The 20,441-nt window shown below is 38.4% G+C and overlaps 1 protein-coding gene across 1 annotated transcript in view; it reads right to left on the reverse strand.

Annotated features, from left to right (window-relative positions):
• Nucleotides 1-20,441, reverse strand: part of EPHA3 (EPH receptor A3) — a 228,572-nt gene that overhangs the window by 190,563 nt on the left and 17,568 nt on the right. Inside the window, exon 2 of the mRNA XM_080346111.1 lies at nucleotides 19,516-19,580. Coding sequence (XP_080202237.1) covers nucleotides 19,516-19,580 — 65 coding nt within the window. The remainder of the gene's footprint in view (nucleotides 1-19,515; nucleotides 19,581-20,441) is intronic.

The following is a 20,441-nucleotide window of genomic DNA, read 5'->3' on the forward strand; positions in this document are numbered from 1 at the left end:
TCAAATAACTCTGTTACCCTGTTACTGATTTCATCACATTACTGAAACTAGGACAGTCTCCCTAAAGCTCACCTGTATTTCCAGGGCTGGAAATTAAAATGCTGTAAGTAGAGCTGCCCTTTGCCAAGTGCTAGCAGATGTTAGGACTGTTTGTATCAGTTGCCGGTTGCGAGAAGAAGCTACTTGGAGAATAGCTTTTTATTTCACACTTACACTGCCAGAACAAAGGTATTTACAAACAGCACAAGGACTACATCTTCTGACACTGACCACTGTCAAAACACAAATGAAAGGCAAAAAATTGTTCAAAAAAACCTCACAAATTCTGAAAGTGCTGACACCTGAGACTCCTGTTGAATGGTAGCTGTGATACCTGCCGGCACTCCCACCCTTACAATAAAGCAAGACTTAATTCCACAGCTGAGAGAAATCTTTAACCAGTTAAGCACATCAGAACAAAACAGAGAAGAAACTAAGTGATAAAACATATGAACAAACTTCTATAAAATTAGTTTCAAATGCTTGACTCCAAAGTCTGGAATTGGTAAGCTGTATTTACAAAAAAAAATTACAGAAGAGCCTCTTGCAGATCAAGGTACTGACTACCTCAGAAATTCAAGAACAGAAACTTCAACTCCATTTCTGTTCTTGGGGCCTAGGTACAAGGAGCAGAAAGCAGGGAAGGAAAGAGAGAACTTATGTCTCCATTATGCAATCAATTTCACCCAGGTTAAAATTCTAAACTAACACTTTTAATGAAAGGGTTAATCATTCTTATGCACATGTGTGTAGGTACCACAGATCTCTGAAAAAGTAAAAATCTACAGAGAAGGAAGTCCCACAGCACCCAAACATTAGCATCTACAAAAGGCAGCCCACATGTCATCAAACTGCACAGACTTTCTCAGGTCTCAGTCTCCTACTTCTTGTTGATTACTTCCTACATAAACATGGAGCCCTTTGCCTTTGCTCCCAGCATCCTCTCCTACCTGTAATATAAGCTGCATTGATGAAGCAAAAATATTTCTCAAAATTTGCTGCTGCATGACGAAATATGCAAGCTGACTCAAAAATGTCATGTCCCTAGCAGTTTGAAACCTTAATAAGAGAAATATGTAGAAAGATAAATGGAGAGGAAAAAAAAAAACAAAAACAAACACACCAACAAACAAACACCAAAACCAACAACTCAAGCTGTCATTTAAAGACTTAAGTAAATGTGAGAACTAGATTCACATTTACAAAGTTCTGTGACCTGCTGCTGAGATCTGAATTCATCTTCATCCCACTGGAGTTTAGGAACAATCCTAAAGGGAGATGCTGTTACTTTTGACAGACAAAAGACGCTACCCATGTGGAAAAGGGATATGTGGTATCTGTTACATTAACAGACTGTTTTATATTTCTTCTCTGCATCCACAGAAAAGCCTTCTCATACACAAAACAAGAAAGAAATGTAAAAACTACTTAGAGAAAGCAAAAATAGCAATTTTCCATAGCCAGCTGGATTCAGGCAATTCCTGGCTGGACGGATAGATGTAATACTATTTTACTGCACACACCAGTTCTGTGTCAGGTTCTGATACCCAGTCCTTTTACAACTATGATCATATCTTCTTGTCCGGTGAGTCAATTTGGGCAAAAATTTAATTTTCACAGTATATAGATGGCACTGAATTAAATACTTTCTTTCAGGGTTTTTTTCTTCAGTGTTCCAGAAACAATCTATCTGTGAAACTATGGCTGAAAGTGCCTGAAAATTAATTCATTAAACAAACTCATTATAAACCAAAACTATCAAGACTTACGCAGCTCACAGATAACAAGTATGTATTGGATGGCTATGAAATACATGTGTGTGTGTTTACAGATAAAAAAGGCTGCATGCAGTATTAAATGTATGCAACTTTGCACAACTCTGTTTTTCAACTACTTTATCAGGCAGAAGAGTCAGTGTGTGCATGGCTGTAAAGCTATCTGCATTTGTGTGACCTTCATAGAAAAAAGACCACAGAGAACTTCTACTATGTTCATAAAAGCATAGGCAAAGAACTATTACAGTTTTGCTGTAAACACGGAGCCCTTTGCCTTTGCTCCCAGCATCCTCTCCTACCTGCAATATAAGCTGCTTTGATGAAGCAAAAATACTTCTCTGAAAACAGTTTTTTGTGTTTTTTTTTTTTTAAATCATTCCCAGCAGCAAAAACAGTGCTTTGGAATGGCACAGGAGGTCTCCTAGTTGGTGGTGGTTTTTTAATTACTCTCTTCATTGAACAACAGAGAAACAACAGACTCATAAACATAGAGCAATGTCAACTGTTTTAAAGCCACTGGTAAACTTTCAAAAGCATTGTGTCTTAACATTAAAATTCAAATATTATGGCAATTTTTAATTTATCGACTAAATCAAATTTTATGTGGATAACACAAGGGCAGTTATGATTTGGGACGGACAGTACTCTACAGGATCCAGCAACTGCTGCCTGCCTACCTTGTGATCTCCCACACCTACCCACCACCACCACTTTTCAGGTCCAGTAAAAGGACTCAGCAACTAGCCAGAGAGTAACACCCCAACGATACAAAGGATCGTCTACGGTTTCTGACGAAATTACAGAGGGCTGATGTGGAAGGAGTCACTGCTCTGAGAGCAACCCATTGTTCACCATCACCTTTCCAGGCTCCCAGGAGCAGACAGCCCTTTTGAGAGAAAAAACCACACTGCCATACAGACCACAGGGCATGATGCAAGCATGGATTCTCTCCTACTTATTTAACAAACAGCAGGAAAAAAACATTTAATCTGTAAGCCACATGGCTCTCTTTCTCCCTTCTGCTGAATTAACTAAAAGTGAGTTACTTTTCTTCACATAGTTAAAAACCTTTCTTTTTCATAGCTAGTATGGTCATTGTTTGGATTTATTTTGAGAACAAGAAGACAACACCCCAGGACAGAGTTAAAGTTTTTAGTTGTTGTTGTCTGGGAACCAAGAACTTTCTGAGCTCTCTGCCCACAGGTGTGAGGTGGCCAGGAAGTGGGGCATAGATGGGACAGACCTTGACTGATCTCCAGACTGATCAATAAGAGTATTCCATCCCATTAGCGTTATGCTTCACATTTAAGGAGAGTCAGGTTCTTCTAGCTAGCTTTGAGCCAGGTTGGAGCCAGGACAGAGACTTGTTCAGGGGAGTTTCTTTGGTTCAGCCTTTTGCCATCCTGATGTTTTACAGAGGCCTCTGGGCTTTTCTGCCTTTTTGTCTTCTCTCTCTCTGGGATCGGCTGTTCGGGACCAGGTGCTGCTGCCTGGGAATGGACACTCGGTGTGGGCAGAGTCCATGAGGAATTGCATTATCATTTATTTTATATTCTATTTCTATTTTATATTAGTAGTAGTAGCAGTACATTAGTGTTATTTTATTAAACTGTGTTTGTATCAGTCCACAAGTTTCTCTCTTCTCTTTGGATTCTCTCCCCTGTGTGGGAGTGAGAGGGGAGTTGGGGTGCGACTGAGCAGCTAATGCGGTTGTACTGCTACCTTGGGTTAAACCACGACATCAGTCTACAGCTTGCTCACGCACATCTATACATTTTAAAGATTGCGTCCTTCATTTTTCTTTTTTCTCCCACTTTCTAAATTTCCTCTCTAGTTCTTCTCCTTAGTTCCATCTGCTTCTGTGCCACATTTGCTGTAGATATCTATTACATTGTTATTCCGTGTTTTCCCCCACATCCCTGTTCCTTTCAGTGCACAAAATGTCAAGTATCACCAAAAAGCTAATACTAAGCCATTTCCACTGTCAGTTAGCCCATGATGGTATTTCTTGTGTTATTCTTGGTTTATGCATTTTTAGAGATTCGAACAATTTAGAGAGTGAAACAGTTCTTTAATCTAATTTTGGTTTTATGCAAATTTCATATTAATTAAATTATTCTGGGTTATTTCAAAGATTCTTCAGTTTTTCTTTTATTTTTATTGGTCCATTCTCTCTCAGATAATACAATATGCCTTCATTATTTATTTTGACCTTTTGGCATTCTTACTTTATTATCATTTTAATATTGCCATTAACCATTCCATAACCTTTACAGTTGCCTAGTATATCATACACATCGCTCACACCAACCACCAGCAATTCCTTATAGCACTTCTGTATTCATTCGCACTTCAAAACAAAGGCACTTACAGCCATTTTGAACCAAGGATTTCTCTTCAGACACTTATTTCATCTCTGTCCTTTCCAGCCATGACTTTATCCCACAAAATGTCTGGCACAAAATGTGGTGCCAAAATGTAACAGCTTATATCCATTTCAGTTTGTCACATTTACAAAATACTACTCACATCTAAGATGACAGAGGTAAGGGGAAAAAAAAAAAAAAAAAAAAGGGGTCTTTTTTTTATGTTCATTGCAGCAGCATTACTTGCATGAAGCCGTATTTTACTCTCAGTCACAATGTAAATCCAGCACAATTCCTATGTCTAAAATGGGTTCACAGGTAGGTTAACAACAGCTTCAATACACTACTGACTCTAGAGCTCTGTCCAACCTTCACTTTGTCCGAAGTGTTAGAGGTGCTGGGATAAAAGTGGTTCTGTATCCTGCTAAGAATTAAGTTTAGGAAATTTATCAGGGTAACTCTTATAGTCATCCTTTACATTATTTTTCTTCTGTTCTTCTATATAAACCTTTTCAACTCTTCCACATTGTTAAAAACATTCAGATGGGAAGTTACTATGTCAACTATGGCAAGGGTTCTGACATTCCTTGCTAGGAAGCAAATATCACTTAACTTGATCTTGTCATCTGGCATATCTAAGATAAAAAGGGTTGCATCATGTATATATACTAAGAAGCAACAGGTTACTTTCCAGCCCCACCACCAATATTTTACTCCTATATCACTTTCTTCTATATCATTAATAGTATATATTTCAGAAATTGTTGTTCTTGTATAATTTTCAAATATTGTTGATATTCAATGTAGTTTTTTACTAGGATGTAGAATCACATTTTAGTGGAAAATATACTGAGCATGAACATACATCCCTAAGATGCTTCTCTCAAATGCAGAATGCAATGCTCAATGTTTTCTACAGTATTATAATTGCTAGGAATATAAACACTTACTTTCAAACATACACAGATTACAAAAGCTTTTTAAATTCTATCCATGTATTATGCTTTTATACAGTAAAACAGAGAGCTACATCCTGTGTGGGGTCATACCTGTCACTTGCTACTGCATGTCATGTACCATGCTTTAGAAGCCCTTCCAAGTCAAAGGAAACTTGCTAAAGGAAGTAATTCCTATGTATGTGAGAACTAAGGAACCTTGGCTTCATACTGATTTTTATCTGGTGCTCATCTGACTTCAGGTTTAGGGATGCAGAATTTGATCTAAATTATTTTCTTGAGCTGGACTTCTAAAATGGCTGTCCTCCATGCAGGTACTGCAATGGTTAATAACTACAGCTTGAGTGGGGCTACTCAACAGAAGACAAAGTCCTTCTTATATGAAACACAGGAATTAAGTACACTTGAGACCTATGCTGCCTCCAGTTAAATGTGGCTGAAATTGGAGAGACAGTCTTCAAAAGTTATTAGGCATGGATGAAAAATTACAGCTTTTATGTCAGGATTACTAAAACCTATTTCCTTAATAGATCAAGCTAAGCATGGCAGGATTCAATTCTAATATTGTAACTGCTTAAATGTTTAAAATGTTGGGGTCTTTTTCAATTATATATTACAATAATTTTTAGTAATATAACGTACAGGAGAATGTATCTGTATATAAGTACGTTCCAGAGATGTGCACCAACACCACAGCTGAAGAACATCTTTGCACTGACAAAGCACCCTACGAGATCTTTCACCTTTTGACAGAAGGTCACCAAATCAACTCAAGAATGCTTGTGTCCTAAAAGAACAGCTGAAGTATAAGGCAGAATACCCAACTTTGAGAACATAGTCCATTAATTCTGCACAATCCGTATCAGAGCACTGGAGAGGACCTCTACATAATTGCCATCCTACAGGGGCTTCAGGAGGCTCCAGGCCTAGCACTCAACTATATTCTGCAAACTCCTCTCACACAGTTGGTACAATCTCGCTGTAGGTAACAAGAGGAAACAACTGGACCAAAGCATTCACTGGCAAGAAACAGACAGCAAGATTGATGTGTTCTTCCTGTAACAGTGAAGGAGGGAAATTTAGCAGCAAGAAGCTAAGCTGAATGGAATGCGATCACTCGCAGCTTTGTTCTTCCCCTCCCCTTTTATTTTGTTTTATAAAAACATTTTTATTTAAAAATAGAAACAAATTATAAGCAGGCTGTTTCTTGTTTGTTTCCTAGGTCTTTCCTGGATTAGTACCTTTTGCTGAATTTGAACAGGCAAATAAAAGGAAAAGAACTTGCAAGGTTTTAATTTAAAAATTTCTGTTTTACAAGAAATGCAAAAGGAAGATTTGAATCTGCATATTTAAATCAGTTTTTCTAAACAAGGCATAACCAAAGAGGAAAAAAAAAAATAAATAGAAGACAGTTCCCTGGTTACTAAACGATCTTGATTTCTAAATAAAACACATTGCAAGCAGCCACGCCAAAACTTGTTTACATTTGGTCACAGTATTGCCTTTAACTCAACTAGTAAACTTGGTTAAATAAACCTACATCACATTTGACTAGTGTTTTTAAATATCTCTAACATGCACCAGTTAAAATGCATATGGTTTAAAAAAGTACACTTCCATACATGTCAGAAACAATTAAATTCACATTTTATATTTAATATAAAATAGGATGGCAGACATAATCCTGTAAATTTGTACATCAGTCATTGCAAGAGTTTAAGGTCATACCTTCAGTTTAGATACTTCATTGCTCCACTGTTGAATTTTTTGTTTTTAAAAGGACATAAACACCAAGGACATAAACACAGGTTATATACTTAAAATAGATTATATAGTAAATAACAGATTGTATTGCTTTTTTACACTTTCGATATGGACACCTGACATTCTTCAGACTAAAACACAACTCACAGTCAAGTAAAACTGTATTTGTTTTGCTCAGTCCTCAAAGTCACTAAATTTCAACCTACAGAACACAAATTGCAGACCCCTTCACATTGTGTCTCTATTAATAGGGGTTTAATCACATAAGTTAGCTCTGAGTTCAACACTGCCCTCCACCTTCTAAATCAAGACACTGCACTAGTGCAGTCACAGGCAACAACTGAATTTTCAAGATGTGGTATGCCAGATATCTATTAGTTTTCCTAAAATATTAAAACACCAACACTCGGCATTTACTTTCTATTTCTAAAACGTTCTCCATTCTCTCAGTTTCTGTTTACATTTTACTTATAAATATTTCAAAATAAAATCACAAACTCTTCAGGAACTCAGAAGTGGGGTAGCCCACAATCCATCCTCTGCCACAGCACAAGACAGACATGCCTGGCCTTCTCTTAAAATACTATGTAAATTAAAGATCTGACAGTACTGACATTCAGTAAGTGGTTTGTTCAAAGATTTGGTAACTGTTGTCTGCCCATCCAATCCCATCCTCTGTGTGTTAAAGCCAATACCTCTATTTAGCCACATGTGTATTTAGGAGATACCTCCAGTTAGTTGCCAGCCTACAAAGGAACAATAATTCAGGATTCCAATGGTCCTGGCAAATCAGTCACATAGTAGAGGGGAAAGTTTCCACCTGGGCTGCACATTCATTTTGTGTGCTACATCACCGCCCTTGCTTGTCCTTCATCCACATAGTACTTTCCTACCGATCTTATTAACGTTTGCCCCTCTGGATGTTTTCATTGTAAGAGGATGTTCTAATTTGAAAACCATTTACTTCTGAATATATGCTGCTGAATTACAGTGCCATCAGAGGAAGAACAGCTCAGCTTCTCCTCTAAGCATTTCTTCAGGCTAAAACACTTCTACAAATATGCTCTGCAGTTCAAACATTTATTACCAAGTTTCAGAGTAAAATTAAATTACAGTCATGGATACGTTATGTTTATTAATAAAGTGTCACAAAAATATTAGTGAAAGTTAAACAGGTAAAGCAAGGCCATCAGGGAACATAAACGCTCAAGTTCCAGTAGCAATGTTTGCTTTGCCAGGTTACACATCCTGTAAGTTTGACAGAAAGCATTGCACATTATGTCTCAAACTACATGGCCAGGAATAAAATTAACTTCTGAAGTTCTGGTTGGGATTTTAATTTTGCATTAACATTATATGAGAAGCAGAAAAGCAAGAATTCTGTCTGTTTGTTTACTGCTGGTAAGTATTTGCACAGAGATTCATGAACGCAGAATTTTGAACAGATGACAGGCACAAATGTCACTGAATCAATCTCTGCAATATGAAGGAAGGAGACAGAGTCACAGGAAGCTAGGAGTTAACCCAAGCTCTCTCCCTGCCATAGAAGCCAAAGGATCCTGCCTTTCAACATGGTGGTTGTTGTTGCATCTTAATTTCCTAGTGTCACATGAGAAAGAAGCTCCAACTCTCCCAGATAGAGACAGGAGGATAGCCCCACAAGCAGCTTAAATCAAGGTTGCTTTCTGCAGATTTCAATCTTGATTGTTCGCTCACCCTCACACCTGGCACATCTCTCCACACCAGCTTTGACTGTTTGATGTAATTCTACCCAGAGTTTTCATCTTCAGTTCAGCTGCCATTACTTCCTTAGCCTTTTTTTTTTTTTTTTTGTGCACCGTTCACCATCAGGAAACATGTTTAGCTTAAATATTATATATATATATAAACACACAAATCCAAAAAGCATTCCTGCTACCAAACCTTAAACAAATATAATCTCCCCCTCAAGTAGAAAATATAAGCTTAAGATTTTTTGCTTTCATGGAAAAAGCTCTTAAGATGGAACATTTTCAAGGCCTTTTCCAGATTCTAGACAAACATGTCACCCATTTAAGAGCTTCTGGATACCAAGCTAGTATAGGACCAGACTTCTCATTTTTAGGAGCTGTGGAGAAGTAAGCCACACTATGCTGTTATCTTTCCAAGAAATCCCAACTCTTCCAGAAACCATTTAGCTTCTACTTGTCAAATCCCTGGGTGGTAAAATGGATGTAAAATAAAATATAAAGTTTTTGTGAGCCGCTTCTAGACTGAAACACTTGGTCAGTTACATAGATAAGGCATCTACACTCTTACATCAACCTATTCTTAGAGTTTTTTCTGCTATCCTAGGGAAGGTTTCCCACATGTTTATCTCACCCAGTTAAAGAAGCTAGTATGGCAATGAGCATGGCATAATACCTAATAAGATTGCTCAATACCAAGACAGAAGATAAAAGTACATGATCTGAGGAAGCAGGGATTGTTCAGTCTTCTAAAAAGAAAAAAGCCAGGGAGTGATCTAACCACAGACTGCAACAACTTGAAAGGGACTTAACAAATTCTCCTCAGATGGTGTAAGATGATGTGTAAGAAGTGAGTAAGAAAAGAAAACTGCCATGAACTGTGTCTTGAGAGATTCAAATTATATATCAGGCAGAATTCTGTCCACGGGAAGCCTGTGTAGCATTGAAACAGGCTGCCTGAAGGGGCTGTGATATCTCTATCCTCATAGGCTTCCTAGACTCCATGAACCAAAACTATAGCTGTTTGACCTGATACAACACTAGCAATAGTTCTGCACTGAGCAGGAGATTGGATGGACTAGATGGCCTCGTGGCAACTATTCCAGACAAGACTTCATTATTTCTCTGATAATCTACATCTCTGAAACTAAGACACATTTCAGTATCAAACTTTAAAGAAAATATTTCAAGTGAAAAGTAGATTCTAATTTATGCTATTCTGCCGCCTGATCCATAACCAGCACTAGTATCATCAACCTCTTGTAATTTTGGGGCAACATTAGAACTTCAAGCAAGTTAATTCACCACAATTTTCTGGTCAATATCATCAAGTCTAAACAGTCTAATTAAAGGATTTGTGACCAAAATCTACCTGTAATATTCTAAGATAAACAACTGATAAAGAATACAAACCCCCTAATTCCTACCATTTAGAAACTAAGCTTCAGCTACTGTAAACAGCAACTGTCCTATAGATTTTAAAGATTCACTTTGATTTTAGGTTTTTATTTGGTTTAGAAACAAGAACATAGAGTGACTATTTTTTTTTTCCCTGGAGTCTAACTAAAATCAATTGTCAGGCCCTGAGGAAGGATGGTGTTGACTGTCCCTACTTGTGTAATGCTAGAGCACAAAAACCTCATGGCAGTACAGCAGTCATCCATGTACATGTGCTAACAGACAACCAGCAATCATTCTGTGTATCTTAATGACCCTTTGGGGCCTCTGGAAATAAAGTTCTAGTCTAAGAAATATCGAGGAATAGCAGTTAGGAAGGGAAAACCAACACATAGATGCAAGGACCAAATGTCACAGAGTAAAACTCACAGATTTCATCACCATTTATGTACAAGATAGTACCTACACAGAGTGCAAAGAGCCCTTAACCCCAGCATACCCTTCACAGAGCTCAACCACTGATTAAAAGCAGAACACAAGTATGAAAGATGCATTTCACCATAACACCTTCTGCTCCAAACCAAATCAAGTACAGAAAGAACTTAAATATTGAAGAGCTGAAATATTGGCCTGCTCGCTGTATTCTGGAGGTGGATGGTACACCTAGATGCAACCACACCAGCTGCCTAAGAGGACGTGGCAAGCCTTATCATGCGAGAGCCAAAATGCGCCGGCCACTAGCCCGACCCCCCCATTTCCCGGGGAGGGGGGCAGGGATGGCGGGGGGGGGGGGCCGCGCTGAAGGCACAGCGCCACCTGCCGAGCCGCCCGCGCCGCTCCCAGCGGTGGGACACGCCCCGGCTTCGGGGCGCTGGGGCGGCCGGCGGGGAAGGACCGAGGCGTCAGGGGCCGCTAGTACGTTTTCGGTCGGAGCGAGCAGTGCCAGCCGCGCTGCGTTTGCTGAACCCGCGCCTCTTCTTCGCTTTTGAATAACCCTAATAGCACTAATAACAGGAGGGACGTAGGAGAAGTGCAAAGTGAGGCATCGTCCTAGCCCTCCGCTGAAATTATTAACCTTCCTCCAAGGCAACCCGTGGCCTCCAGGCAAGGGGGTAAACCCCGCAGAAACCCACCGCCGCCCGAGGGGCTTGAGCAAGGTGAAGGGAACGGTGAGGCGGGTCAGACCTCCGCGATACCCCTCCTCGAACACACCTCCCGGACGGAACCTCCGCGGCGCTCCGCCCCTGTGGGTGCTCCCACCCCCGGGAAAACCTGCCGCGGATCTCATAGCAGCCCCAAGGAAACGCCTTGAACTTCACCGGGGCTCCGCGTAACGCTCAGCCCTGTGTGGGACTCGCGGCGTCGTCTGGGGGGACAATAGCCCGCAGGCTCTGAGGGGTAGGGAGGGAGCTCCCCGACGGACCTTCGCCCAGGTGTCCTCCGGCCCTCCCCGCTGCTGCTCACCTGCCCTCCCGCCCGCCGTTGGCCTCAGCCCCGCCGCCGCCCGGGGCCACCCGCCGGACGGCAAAGCCGCGCAGCGCCCGACAGCGCTCGCCTCGGGGAGCACAGGCTGCTGCTCCCCGCTTCTTCCCCCAAGCGCTTTGAAAGGCTGACGGCAAAGCTTGGGAAATCACTCTGGAGAAGTTCATGTGTGCGAAACTAGAAAATTAGTGAACAGAATCCTCGGGCTGTTTTCACAAGCAACTTTGAAAAATTGGGGGGCGGGGGGAGAAATCAGCAATATGTTGGGTCTCCTGCCTAGAAACTACTGCATTCTCAGTCTTGCTAGTCCAACCTAAGAGCCAGCAAGCCATCAGTGCGCTTAGGCACCTACTTTCCGATACTTATTAAAAAAACAGTTTTAAATGGTAGAAAATACTATTCTACATGAACAATCATTTCACACTGTGTGAAAAACATTAATAGACCTGTATGTATATCCAGGATAAATTACCTACCAAAACTACTTAGACCGTAAAAAAATACAATGCACAACCACAGCAAAAGCTATCAGGCGAAACCATTTATGGGCATTTTTAACTGGAGACTGTAGTTACTCTTCTTGTGGTCTTGATGTTATAAAAACACACTTAAAATCGACTGTAGTGTGCCCCTGTGATAAATAATGTCGCATTTCCTGACAGTTACTGTATTTACTTTGTTCTGTTCTGGTTTATGCAAATAAATTCAGCACAAAAGACTAACGCATAAAATTATAAAGTAAGCATTTCTTTACAAGGCGAAAAATATCTCGTGGTCATCAGGCCATTTGAAAGAACTTCTCACAAACGGTTTGTGTTTATGCTGACAAGGCTGACAGAAATAAAATTCTGCCCATGAGGAAAATGTTGTCATTTTTAAGCTTTGAGAGTGAAAGAAAAAAACTGGAAGCTGAAGTATCTGCAATTCCAACATTAAATAAGATCTTTATTTAACTCTTGGAACAGAAGCCAAAACTTGCCCCCCTTTTTTTTTTGAAACCACAGAAAACTGATACCCAACCTTCAGCAACCTATTACCAGTAAGTAAAATGACTGATGAGGCTAATGAAATATGAGGGAGTTTTCCATATTTTTCATTTAAAAAATGGTACAAGGACATTGCACTTATTGTACATTTAGCTTTTTGTTGTTGCTGAAACTTTTTTTTTAATAGAAATCTTATAATTTGTAGTAACATGGTAAAAATGCTAGTTTCAGAAGAAGGGGGTGGGGGAAGGCTTTCTCTCTCAATAACGATCACGGAATGGAAATTAGTCCACTTTTTACTTTGACAAATTATAATAAAAGCCGTTCTTAAAATGTAGCAAAACACAGTACCGTTATGTTCACATTGAATTTTTCAAGCTAACTAAATACAGCTTACAACTATCAAAACACTACATCTAAAGAATATCATAGTGCTCCACATTTTAAAAAGACGTTTCTTTCTGGTAACAATTCATAATGAGAGACAGTCATAAATATAATTCTGAAGTAACATGACTGATTTTTTTTTTTCAAAACATTTCCCTCATTTGTTTAGTCAACTCAAACTATTTTTTTATTTAAACTTCCATTTTAAATGCATTCTTAATGCAAGCAGCTGAAGATACTGCACAGATGAAACAAAAGTCAAAGCCAGCTACAGTACATTCTGTACTGTAAAGTACATTCTACCCTTGACTATTCTGATACTGCTTCTGAAGGCATCAACAAAACTTCCATATTACATTCAGAAAGCAGTACTAAACGATGCTGTCACAAATTTAACAATATTCATATAATTAAAATAATAATCTGGTGTATCTCATAACTTTGTATTGCTAAAAGTAATACCTGTCAAAAAGGGGAAAAAAGTCTAGTACAAATAAATTTATTTTTCATCATGTTCAGATTTCCTATAAAAGAAGCACTTGGAGACTGAAGAAACCATCCCTGCACTCTGATTCATGGCTCTGAGTGTGAACTAAGAAATTTTTATTTCAAAAGAGGCAGATTTTTAAGTGTCCCTCTCCAAAGCAAAATAATTCACTTTATAGTAATAAAAATAAATTCAAATTGTTTTATTCTAGTAGGAATAAAACAAAAAAAATCTAAAAATAAGAAATAGCACATGCTTGGTTATACAAAATTGGAGAGGAAGAGAAGAACTTAGGAAAGCCATAATAAAAATGCTCTTACTTTTTAACACTATCTCTACTCATTATTTAGAAAAAAATGAGAATAAAATGAAATATACTTTCAGTGCACCCCAACAGTAAATGTTAGCAACAACAACAACAACAAAATATATATATATATATATATATTAACAAAAAAACCTACTTTATCAATCAGCCATTCAATGTAAAATGAAACAAAGTCTATGATTCACAAAAGCAGAATCCCAAGTGGTTAGTTTGGCTTTCAATCTCCAAAATAGTCTGCTTGCATTTCAGACCTGATACACAAGTCATGACATGCAGGGTGACAGTAGGAAATATATAAAGTTGTATGGAGACTGGAGCTCAGGCAAAACATAGATAAATCTTGGTTTTAACAGAATGCATTGTTTTAAGAAGTACTAAGGAAATTCCACTGCTAATGAATAGCAAAAAGAAAGCATATTACAGTATAACATGCCTGTTTTCATTTTGAAAAAAAAGTACTTAATTTTTTATTTTACCAAGATAAGTTTCAGTTTCAATCTTTTGTCTCATAACAATTGTTTGATACCATTTGTTTTATTTTAAAACTCATTTTGACAACCACCTGGTGATTTTGGTAATACTCCCCACTTCAAACACAGCATCACTTCGAAGTTGACAAGGTTAAGTTTGGTGTCCCAGACAAAAGAAATGAGTACAGACTAAGATGTCAGTCGATATTCAAAAGAAAACTAAAATTAGGTTGTTTCATAAATTTTTGTATTTGTTGGCCAGTTTCAAGGGTTTTTTTGACGCTCAGCTGTCCTAAGATTCTGCAGTGGTGTGAAAATAAGAGACACATGTAGGGAAGAGAAACTTTCTGCGTGCCCAGCTGAGGGGGAGGCTGAATCACGACACCAGGAAACCCACTGGCATTACAGACCTACTGCAAAAAAAAGAAAACCACCCTTCAATCACAGCCCACAACCACAAGACACAAAGCTGCAAGAAAATAAACCTCATTATTTCCACCGCTTATGGGAATACTTATTAATCTTGAAAATGTCTTCTATATAAACAGAGAAACCTTCTGTTCCCAGTGCCCGGATTCTTGAATGCAGCTTATTAATCACAGGCAAAATGTAGATCTGCACAAGTTCTCCTCTACCTTCATCTAGCCACATCTGATATCCAAATGCTTATCTAGTCAGTCTTCTTCAGTGACTGTGTCCACAATATCTCACAAAAAAAAAGGCCAAAAAGTTTTACAGTACCATACATCAGCCAGATATTGAAACCAGAATAAATGCAGCCAGGGAGACTGCCACTCTCATGGGTAAGCAGTAATACAGTCTAATGTGACAAACTACTTTCAGGCTTTTGAAATATAAGAAAGGAGGCATTTTCCTCATTTTTGCTTGGGTTTTTGGATTCTAACCCAACTTCAGTTGATGGAAAAACCCTTATTAATCTCAGTCACTCATGCTCTAGCCTTCCCAGCACCACACAAACTATTACAGAAACGGGGGATATTATCCTGCTCTCCTCTAATATTTATGAACCAATTTCCATTACTGAGGTGATCAGCTGGCTTTGTCCAAATGATCACGAGAGTGACCACTAAGAAAAAGCAAATTTATTCATGCCAGATTTTCAAAGCACTTCAGTGTACGGTCAGCAGCTCAAGTACATGACCAAAAGTTTAAGGTACTGAGCACTGTTGGTTCTCAAAGAAGTCAGATGGTTCTGAATAAACTCAAGGACCTAGAAAACTGTAATGATCAAAGACAATAGCTTTATCGCCCAACCAGCCTCTTAAAACTCTGCCTGCAATTTACTAACTTTGGCCATGAAGAGAACAGTTCAGTGTTGGTTTTTTTGTTTGTTTTCTGGCTTGGTTTGGGTTTTTTTTACAATTATTGGTTACGTGACAATAATAAATGCCAGAGCATTTTTTTCTCTAGCTACAAGCAAAACTAGATAAGCATGATTTCTCTTTCACTTTTCTACTAACTGTGTAAAAAAAATCTGCCCAAATAGTTCAACTCCATAAATATGAGTAATAAACATGTAAAGAACAAGTCACAAATTGGGTGGCTGCAGAATGATGTACTGCTATTATGTCACAAATATATATTTTTTTCAAACTTCCCAAATAACATGGAGGTAGAGTCAAATTAGAAACATCTTTCTTACTTAAAATAAATGATGCTGAAACCAACACAACTACTTGCATGAATATGCAGAGCGGGATTTAGACTGTACTCTTTTTGTCTTGTATGAATTATCCATCGCGTTTCTATTGTATATTATTAAAGTGACTTGCTTTTTTATCTTCCCAACCCCCACATCTGTGCTGCTGTAATTTACATGAATTGCAGTTAATGATCACTTGTGTTATGCTTAATCAGCATATCAATAATATAGTCTGCAGCGACTAAGTAGGTCTTCTTTCTTTCCCCTTTAATGAAACCTATAGAAATGGAACTGGTATTTGACTGACGAGCATTACAAAAAGGTTGCCTAGGCAGGTGCTGGAGATGGTAGTACAGGATACAGGCCTTGTGGCTGCTGCCAATCATGTTCAAGCATCAGCAAAGCCCGCTATTATAATTTTTAATTCTGTTGCCTTGCTATCTAGAAGAGCTGATGTTTTGTACTTAAGGGATTTTAATGAGCTTGACCAGATCAGTGTTACTGACGCCAAGACTGTGGCTGTGTGGGATGGTTCAAGGAGAGATCACATTCTTACAGGGTGATACTATTAACCATGGTCTAAAACACTGCCATTACAGTGTTCTTATGTGGGACACAGAAGTCTTTGAATACAAATGAGCTACAAATCTTAACATGAATATTCAGGAATTTCTGGAAAGCTGTTATTATATATGCCCAAGTCAAGGCAGACTTAAAAGAATAAAGAACCAGCACTGAATGCTGAAAATGACAACCAATCAATTTGGGTCATTTTGCCAGAAATCAATCAATATCATCTATTGATAAGATAAAATTATGAACCTGGCAAGAGGTTTATTAAACACTTCAGCTAAATTATTTTTAAAAATTCAGTAAGTCACCGGCCTCAGTTTACTGACATTTATGGCTTCAGATAAGAACACTGCTGCACACTGGAGAGGAATTGGCACAACACCAATATTCTCATTTGTGAATCACAGCCTCAAGTGTAGCTCTATTAGCTCCACCTTGTAAATCACCACTATGCTATTAGCAATCTTTCAATATGATGTGACATCTTTATTATAATGTTTTTCCACTAAAGTTTAAGTTCATATTTTAGTTAGCTCAGAGACAGATGCAGCTATATTTACCAGGTTTAATTAATTGACTATAAATAAAAGGCTGTAAGAAGAAGGCGTCTCTTTTACATGATGTTCAAGCTGTCATCATTTTACAGCAAAATGCAAAGTCAGACAGGAGAGATGTTGCTATTTCTATACTTTACATTCATGTCTCAATATGTAAGCTAAACCTTTCACAGTATTGTGAAGGATACAGTTTAGAGTCGCAGTCCTTTTACAAAACCACTCATAGTACATGATCTACTTTAATGTATGACCATGCAATTTTTCATTAAGAATTTCATTAACTTGTGAGAACATCAGTGCAATTCCATTATTTACTTTGGCTTCGATATCTGTAGATTCTACAGTAAATAGGAACAGCATGCACAGACACACACAAACAAGTTGTGCTGGATTTACCTGACAAAAATTTGCAGAAGCTAATAAAATTTATTTGAGAGATCTGGGGGCCCTTTTTGGTGGGGTAATGTAGCACATCTGTTTTTCTTATAGCCCCCAAGATACCCTGAATCATTCCCTACCAACTTCTTTAGGCATCCCAGGCAAGAGAGGCACAGCTGCAGGGAGCAGAGCAGTAGATATGCACAGCTGCAAGGAGATGAGCAGAAGAGAAGAGGGCTGGGCATATGGGAGAGGAACAAAAAAAACCAACCATTGAACCAACAACAACAACAAAAAAAAAAAAGGTGGGGGCTTTGCAAGAAAATAAAAAAGAAAAATGCAAGAGGAGACAAAAAAGGCTGATGAGCTAGAAATTGCTGCGGAGTTCTCTCTTGGACATCCTGTTTATAGAGGTTTCTTATTGAGAAAAGTCAGCAGGAACAGCCACTAAGAAGAAACATGAACCCTCTTCCCGTTTCTTCTCCATGAGAATGGAACAATTTGTTTAGAGACACAGAGAGACATCCATGTATAAACTCAAAAAATTAAACAAAGCCTTAATCCTTAAATACTGCTAAACACCCACATAACACTTAATATCAAGAAGGCTCTACTTTAATACTAACAACTGAATTCCACAAGACAGAGATGCAAAAGCACTGTCACGACTAATCTCTGTAAGAATGATAGAAGTGAAGTTACAGCTTGCCCAAAGCTGCAGAAGAATCAAAAAGCAGATGTTCATGATCCTACAAACAAGCCAAAGAGCAAATACCTGCCAACACTGAGAATTCAAAATGCAGTTGGTTTGCAAAAAGGACAGTGGCTGGACTCTTAGCTAGCAACTCCTCACCCTTATCAAGGCTAGAGACAACATTTCATAAGTATTTAGAAGTGGCAGTACTCTCTGGCAGAGATTTACTCACAAGGTAAAGAGGTTTACTCACAGGAAAGCAGAGACTTGTGAAAACTCCTAGGAGTTGTCATCTTAAAGCTAGGAAACCAAAATAAGACAGCCTTAGATCAAGGGTGTCAAGCTCATATTCACTGGGGGCCACAACAGCCTCGTGGTTGCCTTCAAAGGGCCAAATGCAATTTTAGGACTGTATAAACATAACTACACCCCTGCCTTAGATGAAGGAAACAGAACACCATGAAGGCAGGTACAAGTGATGAGAAAGCAAGAGAAAGCTCTCCAAGAGCTGCCTTTCAGCAAAGACTTGACAGCATAATCTTCTCTGAAGTTGAGGGAAGCTCTAGGCACTGGGGTTTCAGCCTGCCAGGTGAGCTTTTTTGTTCAAGGGACAGAACGCAGAAATGCAAGAGTATCCTTGCATATCTGCACTATGCAAGGTAGCAAGAGAGTAATGGGTTGTTCCTACTATGCTCAAACACACATACATATTCCACAGAGAGAAGAAGCTGGGGAGTGACCACATATCAGCACCACTGGATGGTTATGCAGTAATATTAAGTAATCAAAAATTTTAAAAAGAGACTGGTCGCAAATGCTTTGTAAAAATTACAGTTAGCAAGTCCAAAAGTGCAGATGCTCTAAGACTGCACTTCCATGTCTCCAAATAGAACATCTAGTTTCATTAGATCTGGATACAAGGTAAATAAGAAAAACAGAACAAACTAACCACAACAAAACATAAAAAAAGCAACCAAACAAACAACAAAAAAACCCTTCAAGAACATTATTTAGATATTTCTTTAATTCGTAAGTAACAGTATTTGAACAATTCAGCACAAAAGTTATAAGTACTTGCACCACCTGGATATGCCCAAAAATTTTTCAGCTCCCACTACTTCCATCTGAATAAATTAGCAAGTAATACTATGAGATACAGTCCTGTGATATCTTTTAGAAATACACATTGTGATAGAAGAAGGAACAGTACATAAAGAGATTTTATTTGTTTTCCCCCTCAATGCACCTCTTTCTTTTTCTCCAATAAGAGTGAGCTCTTCCTGGGGATTATATGCAGAGCGATGTATGTCCTAAAGAAAAGGCACCATACCTGTATAAGCTATATATCGCAAGTTTAGAGCAGACTATTTTTGAAGCTTCAAACCACCAGCACTGTTGCACAGTGTCCTCTGAAGAGGAAACAATGGTTAAATAGCACATTGGTCTGTAGCAGCACTTTCCCATTTCACAGTCTAGTGAACTCACCCCATGTGATGGGTAGGAGATCCAGCCCAGCTCCCCTTGAATTGTTTTTGAATCCAGCAGATTAACTACAAAAGAAGAGAAAATGAAGAGGAATGAGTCTCATTTGCCTCTGTCCAGTTAACCCCAGTTACCCATACCAGAAGATGTGTTTATTCGGGGACCTTGTGAAACAGTTGATTTGTTCAGGTGGCCTGGCAGTTAGCTACAAAGAAAAAGGCAGACAAATGAAAAGGATCCTCTTGTTTATCTTAAAACATGGCATGAACAGCAGACGGGGAACTTTTCAAAATAAAAAAAGTGACAAAAAACAAACAATGGATCACTGGCCAAATTAATTACAGCAGGGGGTGGGAACAGAGCGCTTCTATCAGCTGCACAAACTGTAGCGTTTTCCCCTTGGATGCCTGAAATTTGGGTCAATGCATCTAACCACATAGGTGAGATCTGAATATTTTAACCATTATTTGATTAAAGGCCTCTATTTGGCATATATAATATTCTCAGAATACAGAAATAAATAATGAATGCTGACTAAAATCTTTCCTGTGGTTCTTTCCTCCTCCTGATCTAATTTATTCTCAAATTGTCTTGCGGTAGTGAAGTGTTTTCTAAATGTAATGTGTAACACATTAGATACAAAAGTAATTATTTACAATGTTACAAGTTCAGACAAACCTACTTTTAAAGGGGGTCATCAATTCATTGCTAATCTTCCTGTTATCTTTTTTTTTTTTTTTTTTAAAGAGGCATGCAACAATTTTCAGAGTAAGAAGGAAGATATTATTTGTAAACAGTCTGATATAGGCATTTTCTAGTCAATTGAATCAGTATTTTTGTATCTATTTAAAAACATGACAGGTATTTAAAATACAAATTAATGGCTATTCTTCTTTTGTATTTGCTTGTTATAAAAATAAATTCTATTC

The sequence above is a fragment of the Nesoenas mayeri genome (assembly GCF_963082525.1).
Source record: "Nesoenas mayeri genome assembly, chromosome: 1".
Taxonomy (NCBI): domain Eukaryota; kingdom Metazoa; phylum Chordata; class Aves; order Columbiformes; family Columbidae; genus Nesoenas; species Nesoenas mayeri.